The sequence below is a fragment of the Triturus cristatus genome, chromosome 4_2 (assembly GCF_964204655.1).
Source record: "Triturus cristatus chromosome 4_2, aTriCri1.1, whole genome shotgun sequence".
Lineage (NCBI taxonomy): Eukaryota > Metazoa > Chordata > Amphibia > Caudata > Salamandridae > Triturus > Triturus cristatus.
In genome coordinates this window covers 787,035,563-787,052,120 of record NC_140586.1, presented here as the reverse complement: position 1 = coordinate 787,052,120, position 16,558 = coordinate 787,035,563, and the positions used below count along the sequence as shown (strand labels likewise).

The following is a 16,558-nucleotide window of genomic DNA, read 5'->3' as shown; positions in this document are numbered from 1 at the left end:
CCAATAATCTGCAACGTGTTCTGGCTATACACTGTTCAAAGGAAAACCCAATGGTGCTCCAATGGACATGCGGCATCGTAAATACTGGATGCCATAACAATTATGAGAATGAATAGGTCTCCAAGACCTCCCAAATACCTCCCACTGTCATGGTGGTTCTTCTCTGGCTCGAGCAATGGGAGCCCGCACATTGTCGGGCTGGAAGACATTTAGAGAGTGGAAAGGAATGTGAAGTACATGCTTTTGAGCCAACACTATACGATATCCATGTTCCTAATCGAATGAGAAAACTTACAATTTTGCCGGGATGCTGACACCTGTCCACCTACCCCGTCCCTGCATCTGCCAGTTGTGAGCAGAAAAGGTTGTAGGACGCGGTGCTGATAAAAAGTTGGGTCAGTAGTATGGGCGGTTACCCTTTCCGGAATAGCCTAAGAAAGTAAGACATGGAGCGCATGCGTGAGAGGAGGAGTACAACGCGCATGTGCATTAGTATGGAAAACTACTCCCCAAACCCTGCGCAGATACTTGTTGAATAATTAGATGCCGGTAAGGACAATAAATACACTCACCAGAATGTGACCGAGGGAGCCAGTAAGCCAAAAATATCGGCAATATGTTGTTAAACTCATGGGCGCCCCATAACCAATCACTATGAGCGCATGAACTTACCGCTTAAAAATAATTTGCTGTGCTAAACCTTGGCCATGTGCTTAGGGGAGGCTGCAAAGATGGTGCCTAAACGTAATGACTAGGAAAGGAGACTTTAGACAAATCCTAGCATAGAAAACAGAGGCGGGGCTGTAGTGAAATGTCACTAGGGTTGCAACCTCTGCATACCCTCGTGCCTCCTACCTCAACGGTCTCGTGATCCATCTAGATCTCAAAAAAGGAGTGTAAAACTGAAAATTGCTACTCAGCGGCAAATCCCACTATCAACAAAAAAGTGCCTCGTGTGCATGTAAACAGGAAAAGAGAAGGAAAGAGACTATAGAAGGGTCCTCGGCTGAACCGCCGTACATAATCATTTATCACAAACAGAGAGGGGGACCCAAGAGCTAATAAAGGTCCAGTGTCCATGCTCCATATACCAATATCAAGACCACAAAAGGACACTGTTCCTATTGCATGGTGCAAACAGTCACCAATGCATCAAGGTGCAAAAAGTCACCCATTTATTAAGAAGGAAAGAAAAAGAGGAAAAGGAGAAAGACCCTAGGTGATGGAAACCCACCAGTGAAATGAGGGAACACTAATAGTCCTCTGTTGCCCTCACACACCCCAAGGAGTGTCATGCTTCATCATCAGGCGTTTGCTCCTCGTGGGGCCGGCGCTGCAATTCCCCACGGGTTCCCCGAAGGGTCTCTTTATCGGAGATCTTTTAGGACTGCCGGATGGTGCATGCGGGTGTGTGGGGTGGGGGTCAAATGAGGGTAAAAATGGTGCGTGCATAGTGATGAATCAGTTCATAAAGGGTAAACATGCAGCAAATGTTTTAGATTGTATACCCTTCACAAATTAAACTGCTATGTGAAATCTTGCCCCTGCGGCCCACTATACCTGGGTGTCAGAAAGGTCATAGGTCAACATGTTTCGCGCCTGCGTCGCCTTAATGGTCGTTGGCGCTTCCTCAGGACCAAAACTAAAAAGTTGAAGTGCACGTGAAATAAAACCAATTAAAATACCCTTTAGATGAGTCAGGGCGGGCAGTGAGCCTGTGTACCTATAATTTGGCTGCAACTGCATGGTGTATACCGCTCCTGGTTGATACCTAGGGAGAGAAAACATAATAAATCACAGAGGTGAGCATCAGTGTCAACTTGATGCCACACGGTGTGCCACAATTGTGTGCACATCAGTTATATAGAAAAAAGATCAACAGGCACACGAGACACATCAGTATGGCATAAATGCTCAATGGAGCCCATATCCAATTGTGAGTGACAAACATGGTCTAGATGAGACCTCAAATATACGTTAACTATGTCATCTAAATATCACTAGGATGGTAACTCCAATAATCTGCAACGTGTTCTGGCTATACACTGTTCAAAGGAAAACCCAATGGTGCTCCAATGGACATGCGGCATCGTAAATACTGGATGCCATAACAATTATGAGAATGAATAGGTCTCCAAGACCTCCCAAATACCTCCCACTATCATGGTGGTTCTTCTCTGGCTCGAGCAATGGGAGCCCGCACATTGTCGGGCTGGAAGACATTTAGAGAGTGGAAAGGAATGTGAAGTACATGCTTTTGAGCCAACACTATACGATATCCATGTTCCTAATCGAATGAGAAAACTTACAATTTTGCCGGGATGCTGACACCTGTCCACCTACCCCGTCCCTGCATCTGCCAGTTGTGAGCAGAAAAGGTTGTAGGACGCGGTGCTGATAAAAAGTTGGGTCAGTAGTATGGGCGGTTACCCTTTCCGGAATAGCCTAAGAAAGTAAGACATGGAGCGCATGCGTGAGAGGAGGAGTACAACGCGCATGTGCATTAGTATGGAAAACTACTCCCCAAACCCTGCGCAGATACTTGTTGAATAATTAGATGCCGGTAAGGACAATAAATACACTCACCAGAATGTGACCGAGGGAGCCAGTAAGCCAAAAATATCGGCTATATGTTGTTAAACTCATGGGCGCCCCATAACCAATCACTATGAGCGCATGAACTTACCGCTTAAAAATAATTTGCTGTGCTAAACCTTGGCCATGTGCTTAGGGGAGGCTGCAAAGATGGTGCCTAAACGTAATGACTAGGAAAGGAGACTTTAGACAAATCCTAGCATAGAAAACAGAGGCGGGGCTGTAGTGAAATGTCACTAGGGTTGCAACCTCTGCATACCCTCGTGCCTCCTACCTCAACGGTCTCCAGATCCATCTAGATCTCAAAAAAGGAGTGTAAAACTGAAAATTGCTACTCAGCGGCAAATCCCACTATCAACAAAAAAGTGCCTCGTGTGCATGTAAACAGGAAAAGAGAAGGAAAGAGACTATAGAAGGGTCCTCGGCTGAACCGCCGTACATAATCATTTATCACAAACAGAGAGGGGGACCCAAGAGCTAATAAAGGTCCAGTGTCCATGCTCCATATACCAATATCAAGACCACAAAAGGACACTGTTCCTATTGCATGGTGCAAACAGTCACCAATGCATCAAGGTGCAAAAAGTCACCCATTTATTAAGAAGGAAAGAAAAAGAGGAAAAGGAGAAAGACCCTAGGTGATGGGAACCCACCAGTGAAATGAGGGAACACTAATAGTCCTCTGTTGCCCTCACACACCCCAAGGAGTGTCATGCTTCATCATCGGGCGTTTGCTCCTCGTGGGGCCGGCGCTGCAATTCCCCACGGGTCCCCCGAAGGGTCTCTTTATCGGAGATCTTTTAGGTCTGCCGGATGGTGCATGCGGGTGTGTGGGGTGGGGGTCAAATGAGGGTAAAAATGGTGCGTGCATAGTGATGAATCAGTTCATAAAGGGTCCTTTTGTGGTCTTGATATTGGTATATGGAGCATGGACACTGGACCTTTATTAGCTCTTGGGTCCCCCTCTCTGTTTGTGATAAATACAAAATAACAACACCTATATAGATTTTACATATATGCCTTTCACATATTGAAAAAAATGTATCCAAGACAGTGAACACAAAATGTGGAATGTATCAGAACTCTTTGTGTATATAAACAAACATTCAATGATATACCCTTGGTGAGGCGGGGTAGCCACATTCACAATGTTATTTCCACCTTAAGGCTATGTATCCCAATCCTTATCAGTTCTTGTAAAAACATGTACTTACATTTTCCAAAAAGGAAGAAACTGGTACATACTCCTTGCATTAAATGCTGCTAATGTGTTTCAACCTCAATATAAGCATGACAGGACTTTAAAAGAGGTCATCATCAGGGAATGTATTAATTATATCAGGAAAGGAGATCAAAAAATCTATTCTATGATGTAAATATATTTATAATCCAATCACTTTTCTGTTTACCCTTTTTTTTGTTAAATTTGTTACATACCCACTTTCAAGTACGACTATCAGTGTTCTTAATAAATCTGAGAAGATAAGAAAGTGGGGAGGAAACAGGTGGGGTTGTGGAACCCAAGGTAGGTAAGTGTGGTTAAATTATTCAACTTTTTTGCCCCAACACCCATGTAGGTGGTTTTTAAAGGACACTCACCTAAGGAGGCCCTTATGGGTATTGCTTTTAAAACCTGAAATGAAAGCAGTTGAATCTCTTATTAATAAACAACAATGGTTTGTATGTTAGATCATAGTGTCCAACAGTGGATTTGGTTATCACTCATCAATTAAAATAGAGTGCACCAGTTCCCTGTAGTCACCGAGTATGTGGCCAATCCGTATAGAGCTTGCTTGTTTGTGTTGGTGAGCCCATTCAAGGTGGCACGCTCATTCGGTATGATGGCATTCACGAACCAAAACACTGCAGCCAGACTGGTCTTCGACATCTCCCCGCCGCACTTCACTCAACACCTCTGACAACTCTGCTGGCTCCCAGTCAAGAAGAGAATCACCATCAAGCTCCTCACACATGCCTACACTGCTCACCATGACATAGGACCGGCATATCTGAACCACCGCCTCTCATTCAACGTACCCGCCAGACAACTTCTCTCTGTCCAACTTACCCTGGCCACCGTCTCACGAATTCACAAGACCGGAACCGGAGGAAGATCCTTCTCCTGCCTCGCCGTCAACACCTGGAACACCCTGCCCATCCAGCACAGGCATGCCCAGTTGCTGACCCAATTCAGGAAGGATCTCAAGACCTGGCTCTTCGACTGAACCTCCACACCCAGACGGATCAGCAGACCACCTCCAACACCTTGAGACCATCATGGGTGAGTAGCCATGCTGTACAAACCCCTGATTGATTGATGGCTAATGGGGGGCAAACTGTTGTGATTATAATCGTGGATCCCTCCCCCAAATAAACTTTACAGGACCAAACCCCGTGCTTTTTAGGCCTCTTCATGCTAGAGCATCGACCGCTAGCGGGAAACCACCAATGCAAAGCTTCAGCAACACCCACTCGTGATGCCTGGCCTGCTCTTTGTGCTTTGCTAACAGTCTCTTGCAATGTTTTCCTCGCTATTTGTGGCCCTCTCTATCATGAACAGGACTCTTGGCACGGATTGGAGAAAGTAAACTGCAAGTGATCTTTTACTTTGGTAATCTGGCCTGAAAGAGATTTTTTTCAATTCAGCCATATACTGTTTCTGACATATAACGATAGAATGCTGTTTTTCAATTAGCACAATACTCCTCGGTTATGGGACAAATCTGTATCATTATTTCTTTTTAGAGGCAAGATTCTCCTAAATGAATTAACTTGTTTGCACAAGCATTTCTCTCAGATTCAATGATGAGTGTTCTGGCAATATATTTAACATAAGCTGATTCTGTAATATGCCCTAGTTCCAGGGTGCACTACCAACAAAGCACGAAATGTATATAATCCGTAAACATGTAACCTCATTTCAACAAATTTAACCATTTTAATCCAGTTTTTTTTTTTTTAAAGTCCTTCCGTGTTTTTGTAAGAGCAGCATGTCCAATTGTGTTGAAAATGCCAATCCAGGCCTTTACATGTCCACCATTCATTGTAGTTCTATAAATCTAATGTATTTCGGGCACTTGCCCTTCATCAGAGATAACTATGGTGAAAAGAATCATATCAAAACCAGCATTAATTAGTTCATGATCAAATATTCTGTTCCAATTGTGATGGTATGACTGAATAATGTGCAGATGTTTAATGTGAATACATAACTCGTTGTGACGGTGCACATGCGTTCATAATGATCTAAATTACACAAATGCTCATAGCCAATGAATGTTTGCCTAGAGCATCTCTCATAAACCGTGACAAATACGGTTGAACTTGATGTGCATTCCAACAAGATTGTATCTGGCAATATATTTCTCATTGTGTCTGTTAACATAATAATACAGAAATGTCTGGGACAGTCAATTAAATCTTCTTCAAGGATAGCAACAAATATCCTCCATATAATTCATGGACAGAGATACCTTATTCAAACCCATTTTATAGATTAGTTCCAATACTTTTCCCCATTTCATAGTTCTTATTGGACATCATCATTTAATCTGGACTAAAACTCTATGGGGCATATCAACAAGGGCTTTATCTCTGCTTTTTTGGCTTTAAAAGCCAAAAAAGCAGAGATAAAACTAGCGCCCTATCAACAACAGGGTGCTAACATGCAAATTTGCATTTTAGCACCCTTTTACTCTACGCTTCCCCTTGCATCTCTAATGAGATGCAAAGGGGGCGTTCCAGAGTAAAATAATAGGAGAAATGTCGCTAAGCCACATTTCTCCTATTATCAAGAATATCGCTAACCCTGTTAGAGACAAAAAAAGCAGCGCTAACCGCGGTTAACGCTGCTTTTTTACGTCTGGTATTTTTCTGTCTCAGCCATGATATCCTATGCAAGGAGGATATCATGGCTAAGTTTGTCTGTCCCTATCAACAAGCTAACGTGAGATTATCGCTGGGTTTCCAGCGATAATCTCACGTTAGCCACTTAGCGTGAGGATTTTTATCGCTATTGAGATAAGCGTTGCTAATTGCACGCTATCTCAGCGATAAAAATCCACGCTAGCCGACGATAATTATCCTAGCGCTAAGTGCGCTTAGCGATAATTATCGCCGGTTGTTGTTGATATGCCACTATATATCTTACACTTCTTAAAAGGGCAAAATTGCTTTCTTTCATGCAGGTGATAGACAAGGCTCTCCCTCATGAGTGTGGGATATTTCACTAGTTCACTAGTTAAGTATTCCTTATTAATATTGTGTTGATCCTTGATGTTATCTATCTCATCAGCCAGGATAGCTTGAATCCTGTGGCACAGTGAGCCCGGGACCCCGTGTCTTGGCATACCCAGCACACTTAGGGCGAGTCTGGGCATACCCGGCACACTTAGGGCGAGAAAGTCGAAGTCGGAAGTTAAAAACCCAACAGATTGTCTACCACAGGTTCAAGCAAGGAAGTGTGCACTCCATCCTGTTAATGTTTTTGTAGCTATCTGCCAAACCCAAATCAAAACCAAGCACCACAATCTGAGTTCTGAATTTCTGTTCTCACTTGTAGCTCTATACATTAGTGATACTAAGACTCTGGTTAGAAGGCGGTCAGAACTGGTCTTTACCACACACATTGAAGACCGATACACAACAATACCACCGGGTGTGCTGCTTCCAGGGAGTAGTATGGGCCCCTTCTTGCAAGCTTTAGCCCTGGGAATGAGGCACAAGAGGAAGATTTGGTATTCATTACACCGAAATCCCCATGTTGTGTCTTTTCACTGGAACTTTCCCCTGCTAAGTCTTTTGTCCCAGAGCTACCTTGGTAAAATCTGTCAATGAAACGTACGGAGTGTGATAATTATTCAACAACTCCTGAATCTGATCCCTTTACAAACTTCTATTTACGCAAGAATCGAATGTAACCCTCTAGTAACCCTGCTGCCCAGTACCATCAGAATCCACTGCACAAAAGCTCACAAACCTGAGACTGGTTATAGTTTTGCTCACTGGGGGTAAATACACACCCAGCAAATAATCTCACTGCCCAAGGCACACCCCTCAGTGGCATAACATTAGCCCCCCGCACACACAGCCCTTGTGGTGCGAGGTGGCCGGAGCTCCAGACCCACCGCAGCACTGTGCGCGAGCGGCAGGCCCCTGGTCTGGGAGCTTCTTACTGTGTCCGGAGGTGGTGGGGCGGGGCGAGGGGGTCCTTGTACTTTGCAGGGGTCCCAACAAGTTTCTTAATGGCACTGGCACCCTGCTAATTGCTGCACCAAATACATGACAACATTTTTCTCCAGGGTGGTAAAGCTTTAACAGCCACCTTAGTTGAATGGATTAACATCTGGGCAGATTTACAAAGTTCTGTAAATTCAATATGTAACTTTTGCTGAATAAATAGTCAGGATGAACTCGCCCAATCATGAGTGCCGATACAATGAGTGACGAAGGCTAACATCTGGAGTAGGTATTAGTTGAAACAAAACTCGGAGTGGCAGCCACACTACACTACAGCATAACTCCATGTCAGCAGTAGTAAGTACTATATAAATACAATTTCCACCTACAATACCTACAAATTTCATGGAAAAAAAAGCGGCCCAATTTAGAAATTCTAAATAATAAGACACTTTGAGAAGCAGTTATTTTTATGGCTGAAGAATGCAGTTTTTAGAGGATGCGTGGTTGTATTACACATTGTGTTTGCCCCTGGTGTAATGTACAACTGTGTTGTAGCTGGCGGTACCGGAGATGACAGTCTCCCACCCTCTAGACAGTGACACCTGACTTCCCAGGCAACAGACATATGTCCTAGCAGCAAAGCCAGCCCAATGAACACATGGTTACTAAACATGGGAATGAAAACACAATGCACCCACCCGGGCGATGTCACACATTATGGGAGAGAAAAAACACAGGCAGTCTGTTTGCTCATTTATAAGAGATGTTATGACAAACCATGATGGAGTTGTCTTTTTCTGTCTGCCTGAGGGTTATGCAAATATCCCGGGCTTATAGTGTCAGAGAAACTCTGCTGTCTGCACACGTCACCCAGGCGGATTTGTAAGCGCTCCATCTGGCCACGTGGTCTGATCCCTCAGGCGGGGGCTTGTTGCGTGTATGGCTTCTTGGCAAGAAGATCGGGAATGCCAGATGATGGCCTGCAAATAGAAATCAAGTTAGTAGGATGCAAATATATTCAATTCCGTGAATACATTCATGGCAGCAGTTGGACCGGAAAGAAAAACAAGCCTTTTTCTGCTCTGATTTAAGCTGTTAAATCGGGCACCATGCCTGCATTACAGGAGGCAACAGACCGTTTGTCAATGGTGTGTTGTCCTTGAAACCATTAAAGGCAAATGGGGTAATCTGGGTTGTTGAAGTTTACTATCTGCAAATAAAGACAAGCATTGGTAAAGCCATTAGACTTGAGTTTAATGTGGTATGGCAGGCAGCATTAGAGCGAGACATGGAGGAGGGAGCAAGGAGGAGCGGAAGTGGACGAACACATCCAAACAGTCATTAGCATCAGGTGAGAGATGGATACTCCACTGTGCTGAGCCAAGACGTTATTGATTAAGTCTCAAGCTAATGGCTGAAAAAGGATGATCAAAGGCAGTCAATGGCTGCAAGGGTGAGACCTAAAGTCCATGCTGGAATGTATTAGCACATTTTATGTTTTGTTGTGTATGTTGTATTGATGTGCTTCCCCAAGGGAGCCTCAGAAAAGAATGCCCTTCTGTTCTCTGTGTTGTCATGAGTGCAGTGACGTTTGATCTGTGCCAGTTGCCAGGGCCGGCTTTAGAGCAGTGCAACTGGTGCAGCCGCACTGGGCGCTGACCTGTGGTGGGGAGGCTGACCTCAGGGGGGGCGCTGTGTTAAGCAATAACTTATGAATGGTCAGATGAGGGGCACTTTAGCCCAGTGGTAGTGTGATAATCTGAGGAGGCGGTCATGGGGTGTGGGGGTGCCAAATATTATTGTCGCACCGGGCGCCACCAACGCTAAAGCCGGCCCTGCCAGTTGCTATGAGCTGGCAGAAAGAGAAGTCACGCCCGATCTTTATGCTGAATAAACTTCATTATTCAACTTAAGCCAGTAGTGATGACCCTCATTACAGCACAATTTTAGCGACAAGTTGTCTGCCGGATCAGAGAGGTTGTGGCGTGAACTTTGTTTGATGTTCCAATGAGAAAAGGGACAGTGCTTCAAGCACCAAGGTAGGTGGTTGTTGAGGTATGAGATGCATGCTTGGGACCTCTGAGAGTGTGACACCTCATTTCAGCGCCATCGCCTTTCAGAACTGATGCAGTATGTGATCTGGTAACATACAAAAGGCTGGATAAAGTAAGCGCTGCACAGCTTACAGTGCATTGTGGGAGATTGTGGAACAACCAGAGCGCGTGTATTCAGTTCAGTCAGATTGTCTTTGACAATGCTTTCAATGGGACAAATGAAGTTATGTTTGCACTTGAAAACAGGCATTCACCAAGCTCACAATAGTATCAGTTGAGAGGTAGTTGACTCAGTAAATTAGAGAGTGCATCAGACAGTTTTTGGGGGCAACCTTTGAGCGTCTTCCAGCTTATATTCTTTACTGGCAAAGGGTGCAGCAAAAAAAGAGACGATTATAGACTCTGAGCAGTGCCATGTCCTGAGCGCTCGAGCTTAGTATTTGAAGCATGATACCACGTGCTCGGGCATTGTTTGTACGTCAAGTACAGCTATACGCATGAGCATTGTTCAAAGGAGGCAGGGGATGAAAGAGCCCCGCACACAGACATTGACACATGCGCAGCCTCGAGCACAGCTATCATTGCGGACATGGTTAATAGCCATGCACACAGCCTCGCGCACAGCTATGGTTGAGTGCCCCGCACACTGCAAGAGAGCAGGCGCGCTTGAGTAACAGAGAGAGTCTTTGTCAGTATTACTAGATTGAAAATATCCTGCTGTGTACTGGCTGATTGTTGAGAACCTTTCTGTGCCTTAGTATTAAACACATAATCTTACCTTAAGGAGATATCTACCAGCATAATATTCTACCTCGACTCCACCCTCAGGACGTTAGGCTAATAATTTCGGTTCAGCAAGAATACTGAAGGAAAGACCCCTAAACTCCAAGGAGTTATGTGTCAATGGGGTAACCCGATAGACCACTGGACTCGGGTATATAGTGGTACACAAAGGAAAGTCACAGTGGAAATAATTTACAGTATGTCAGGAGGCACATATGTCGGCAATGTATATGAAATTATGACAACACCTGTTGGACGATGCGATGAATGACTGTGATTTAATCAGTTAAACAGTTTTTGTCAAAAGATCAACAAATCAGCAGACATAGCATATGTCAGTATCAGCATTTTGGTTAAAACAGGTGCAAATGAGGTGACAGCTAACCTGACCAGATGGATCGACGCTTCCCCAGAGACACAGGTTACGCTTGAACCTTTTGCGTGCGTCAATCCTTACGCCTGCTTCAAGCAGGCGCAGGGTTTTGACGCAGCATGGCGGTAAAAGTGACTGAGTGAAATGTTGTCATTTCACTCAGCCACTTTTAGGAGGCGTTCCTGCGCCGGAATGCCCCCCCCCTGAGCTGGAACGCCCACATGTGGCGCAGGGCTTTACAACGTGACGCATCTCCCTAGATGCGTCACGTTGTAAATACCCCGCAGCATGGAGCTGGCTTTGCGCCGCCACTGCGTCACAAATGTGCCATACGGGGTTTGTAAATCTGCCCCCAAGTGTGAAGAGTCAGAGGAGGAATACTGACGGGTCAACCGTGGTGTTGGAGGAAAAACCTTTGAAATATGTGTACAAGAAAAAAAAAGTTACGTTTTATACACAGTAGACATTGTTACATCCTCATCTGTGGACAACCTTGAAAAGTCAACTTGTGTGCACAGTAGACATTATTACATCCTGACAATGTTGTCACTGGTGCAAAACCGTGTTTATAGTGTAACACTGTCATTTCCATTGCTTCTTAATTAGATTATTACTTCACAATGGATGTGTCTTCAATAACACCACCACCTCCGTTTTTGTCTCAACCAGGCAAGCCACTAATTGAATGTGAATGATGATTGGATGTTTTTGATAATTACCTAGAAGCACTTGATGGTCAGGATTTCTGTTCTAACCGGAAGAGGGCGATTTTGTTGAATGCCTTTAGAAAAGCGGGATAGCACATTTTTAAATACCTACCCGAGTTACCAGTGCAGGAGGGCCAACCTGATGTGGATGTGCATAGAGAAACGTGGAATAAATTTGAATTGTGGTTCGCAAAGGACAGAAATGTAGTGATGAGGCAGCACAAGTTCTATACACAACCTCAACGGGCAGGGGAGCCCATAGATGATCTCCATAGATGATTTTGTCTCAAGGTTGAGGAAGTTGTCAATAAAATGTCAGTTTGTCCCTATGAAAATAGGATGACTCAAGAACAACCTATAGTGCAGTGTAGGAGTCGTAAAATGCAGGAAAGGTTATGGGCTGCGAAAAATCCAACATTGAAAGATGCTATAGGTATAGCGAAATTGGTGGAATTGTCGGAGTATTGCATGAAAGAAATGGACAATAGAGAAACAAAGGGGGATATAGTGGCTGTAGACTCTGCAGCAAATGAAGTAGCAGTGATGACCAAAGCTAGGAGTATTGCTACCAAACCAGCAAAGGGACTCAGTATAATAAATCTACGAATAGGATGTGTGAGAGGTGTGGCAGTCCCAATCACACTACAGAAGCAAAACATTGCTTCACAATAGGGAAAGAGTGTAGAAAATGTGGATGGAAGGACACTTTGCCTGTAAGTGTCGTGGTTTAGTGAAAGGTAAAATGGCTGTGTTTTCGGAAGAAGTGGTCCCTGGGACCGTAAGGATGGTGATGGAAAAGCTCCTATATATTGAGGATGACTACAATTGTCCTGGCTAGAGCCAAAGACCGAGGGCTGAGTTTGAGGTGCGAGGGGAACAGATTGACTTAATGATTGATTCAGGATCCCTATACACAATTATTCACAAAAATATGTTTTTGACACAATGCCCAAATGCGAGATTGATCCCTAGAGACATTAACTGGGGAGGTTATCAAGGTGAGAAGATTGACATTATAGGGTACATGGTTGCCAATATTGTCTTTGGGGGCAGGAGCATAAGAGGGAAGGTGTACTTGGCTGAGTCAGGTCCACCAATTTTAGGGTGGGTTTACCAATATGATTTACTTATTGTGATTAACCCTCTTGATAATTTTCCCCTCTCCAATATTAATGAGCTTATATCAATGCTCAAAGGGGGAGGTTTTTTACAAAACTGTATTTAAAACATGATTATCAAGTTAAACTACATGATGAAGCCAAACCTTTCACAGCGTTTGTAACCATGGAAGACACTTTACAATTCACGCAGATGCCTTTTGGGCGGTGCTCAGCAGCAAGTGTCTTTCAAAGGGTTATATCAGAAGTGTTTAAGGGTATGAGTAATGGCATTTATTTTCAAGATGACATATTAGGCTTTGGAGACACAGTGGAGAGTCACACTTTTACGCTGAAACAAGTTCTAGACAGGATTTCAAAGTCTGGCTTAAGTTTGAGAAAAGCAAAAAGTGTTTTCCTCGATAAAGAAATTGAATATTTGGGTCATACATTGCCCACTTATTGGACACCATTAGGTTGACACCGCCACCTCAAGACTAGGATCAACCGAGGTCTTTCTTAGGTTTGATAGAGTACTATTCCAGGTTTGTAAAGAACTTTGCATCCAAGACAGAGAGTCTTCAAATCTTCTTGAGGAAAAGTACCAGCTTTATGTGGGTTTCCCAGCAAAAAATGAGTTTTGAAAATATAAAAAGAAGTGTGAAGCAGGCATTCTAGTACCGTTATATACTAAATGTAAGTCTGTTGTCACAGTAAATGCAAGTGCATTTGGCATAGGAACAGTTCTTTCACAAGTTCAGGGGTCTCACCTGCCATTGTAATAGGAACTGTTGGACAAGGAAGCAGTGATGAGAAGTGAAAGAGAGGGTGCAGTCGCAAGTGTAAATGACGTTGTGCAATGGTCATTGGGTTCTGTGAGTAGTGAAGAGTGTCATGAGGCTATGTTACAAGATGACGTTTTAAGAGAAGTAGTCAAGATGATATTGAGGTGGAAAAAGGGAAAGTACATCACTTAAAGCATTAGGGACGTATAGTAAGGTTTAGGATGAATTGTCATTAATAGGTAAAAGGGTTTTGGTATGAGTCAAAAGGATTGGATCACCTGTTGGAGTAAAGAAAAAAAAATTCTATAGCCAATGAAGCACATCTTGGGCAGAATATGACAGAAAAAAAGACTCATGGAATAATTATGGTAGCCAGGAATTGATGAGGTAGTGGTTAAATGGGTGGAAATATGTGCAGTGTATATCGAATGTAAGAAGAGGTTGATGGTGGGAAGTCAGAAGGAATTTGGCAACATTTGTGATCCTGGCCATGTGTGGCACACAGTGTGTGGAGACTTTATATTGATTTGATTAGACATGATAAGAGTTTTGCATTTGTGTTGCTTGACATATATTCAAGGTGGTTGGATGTGAAGTTCATGTCTAAAATAACAAGTGCTTCTATTATAGGTGTGCTATCAGAATTTTTTAAGAATGAAGGTTATCCAGAGAGTCTCAATACTGCCAATGGGACACAACTTCTCATGAGATGAAGGAATATTTGTTCAATCACTACCTTCTACAATCTCCTGGCACATGGAATTGTGGAAAGGGCTCATAGAATGGCAAAGGGGCCATTCAGCTGGCACTGGCAAACAGGATGAGTGTGGAGAGAATGGTAGCTGATCCGGTGTGAGAATATAGCACAACGGAGAACGCCACTGTAAAACCATCACCGTTTTTGTTAATGCAAGGTAGGAAACCTGACACCAAGTTGACACTGTTCCGGTTTAAAGAACTATTAAAAGGTGATAGGGACGTTGTTTGAAACAGTAACAAAAAGGACGAGATTGATGACACCATCATTCCAATCAAAAATGTTTATTGATAAAAGTTGCCACCTTCAAAATAGAGTGAAATAACTGCAGGTTAGCAGCCTATGTTGCGGCTAAGCCAAGGAATGATAGTGCATAAAGGTTCTCTGGACAACAATGTAGTTCCTGTTGCAGGCACAATATACTCACCAAGGAATACTAGAAAAGAAAAATTATAATTTTCTTTAGTTAATTTGTAGACTATTTGCTGTAGTGAACAGTGGTCTCTCAGGACTTTATTTGTTTCAAGCCGTGTGTCCGTGGTGCCTATGATGCGTCACTCATCTGTTACTAAGAGGTTACTCGGCTTTGACTGGGACAATCAGGGTACATACCTAAAGGAGATTAATTTAGGGACGGATTTTATGTAAATGAGACACCTGATACACAGTTTGGGGGGTTGACTGAAGAAGCATCTATCTCATCTTACTATATATTTCAATGGATGGGTAGAGAAATGCACCAGATTATCAAATCAAGGGGATTGTGCAGGAAATTGGGTTACTGGTTGGGTGGGGTGAAATCCTACTCAAGCAGCAACCACAATTCCTGTCAGGGTGAAACACAGGCAAACCCCAAATTAGCCGGTGCTTAACCCTCTGAAAGCTTGGCACACAAGCAGTCAGGCTTAACTTAGAGGAAATGTGTAAAGTATTTATGTAGCACTTCAAAAAGTAATAAAGAGAAAACACAGCACAAAAAAATGCCACACCATCTTGGAAAAGCAAAGTAAAATTAAATACATTATTTGAGACCAAAACGACAAAAATCCAATCAGTAGATCTAAAGATATGCAAATTCAACAATTTAGCGAAAGTATAGCGCCTAAAGATGCTATGCCACTCGTGGTTATCTGGTTGTGCGAGATAGGTTGAAAGTCACAAGTTCAGGCCGATCCCGATGGAGGCTGTAGATAAGGACCAAGTAGTCCAGCTGAAAAGTGAGCTTCTAGACTCTGGCGCAAAAAGTCTTTTCGCTGTAGAGGGGCCACAGGGAGAGCTTTGCGGATGGTTGCTGCTGTAGCGGGAAGAACTGGCCGGGCATTGCAACTGGAAATTGCTGAAGTATGATCCTATCTTGCGTCATGGACTGTTGTTGCTGAAGATTCACTTTGGCGGTCACCGCAGGCTGTCGATGCCATAGCGTGAATTGCAGATCTCACATTGCTGGTTGTCATTGGCAGATGCTGTAGCGCGAAGAGTTGGGTTCACGGGAGCTTGGCTTTGGAGGTTGGCTCAGGCAGTAAGATCTTGGCATGACTGGTCGCGAAGAACCAATAGTTTCAGGATTTCTCCCTTTCTTGTAGAAGGAGCTCAACTGATGCCACATCAAGGGACCAGGACCCGCATGGGTACCTCTTAGGAATCAGGAACTCACTCCAGCAGAGGCCAGCAAGGCTCAGGCAGTCCCAGTTTTAGGTCCAGACAGCAGGTCAGCTGAGCAGAAGGCCTCTTGAGCTTGTTGAGCTTGTAGCTGTAGCTCGGAGCAGTCAGCTGACATTTGGAGTAATTTAACCCTGGGAAGAAGGGTTCAGGTCGTCTTCCTTTTCAGCAAGCATGGCAGTAGTGCAGCAGAGTAGCAAGGTAGCAGGATAGCAGTCCTTCTTACAGCACAACACCACAGCAGTCCTTCTTCTGTAGTATCTACTGGTCCAGAGATGTATTGAAAAGTTGAGTGTGAGGGTCCACTATTTTGCCTTGGTAATAGGTTTGAAGTAGGAGAAGTTTCCAGAGAGTTCTACCCCCATAGGTGCTTAGAATTTCCTTCCTCCATTCCCCGTGCCCAGGTTGCCTGCGGGCACAAAAGACTAGTGTCAAACCCTTTGTGAATGTGCTGAGGCAGAGGCTTTGTGCCGTACAAGGGTGGCAGACGACAACTCTTCTCCCCTATCAAGTCAGAGATGGCTCATCCTGCCAGCACCTATTCCTTATTTGTCTCACTGTCTGGGA

The 16,558-nt window shown here is 43.9% G+C and overlaps 1 protein-coding gene across 1 annotated transcript in view; it reads right to left on the bottom strand.

Annotated features, from left to right (window-relative positions):
• Positions 1-8,245: 8,245 nt before the first annotated feature.
• KNCN (kinocilin) overlaps positions 8,246-16,558 on the bottom strand; it is a 415,466-nt gene continuing 407,153 nt past the window's right edge. Inside the window, exon 5 of the mRNA XM_085600168.1 lies at positions 8,246-8,756. Coding sequence (XP_085456294.1) covers positions 8,693-8,756 — 64 coding nt within the window. The 3' untranslated portion in view covers positions 8,246-8,692. The remainder of the gene's footprint in view (positions 8,757-16,558) is intronic.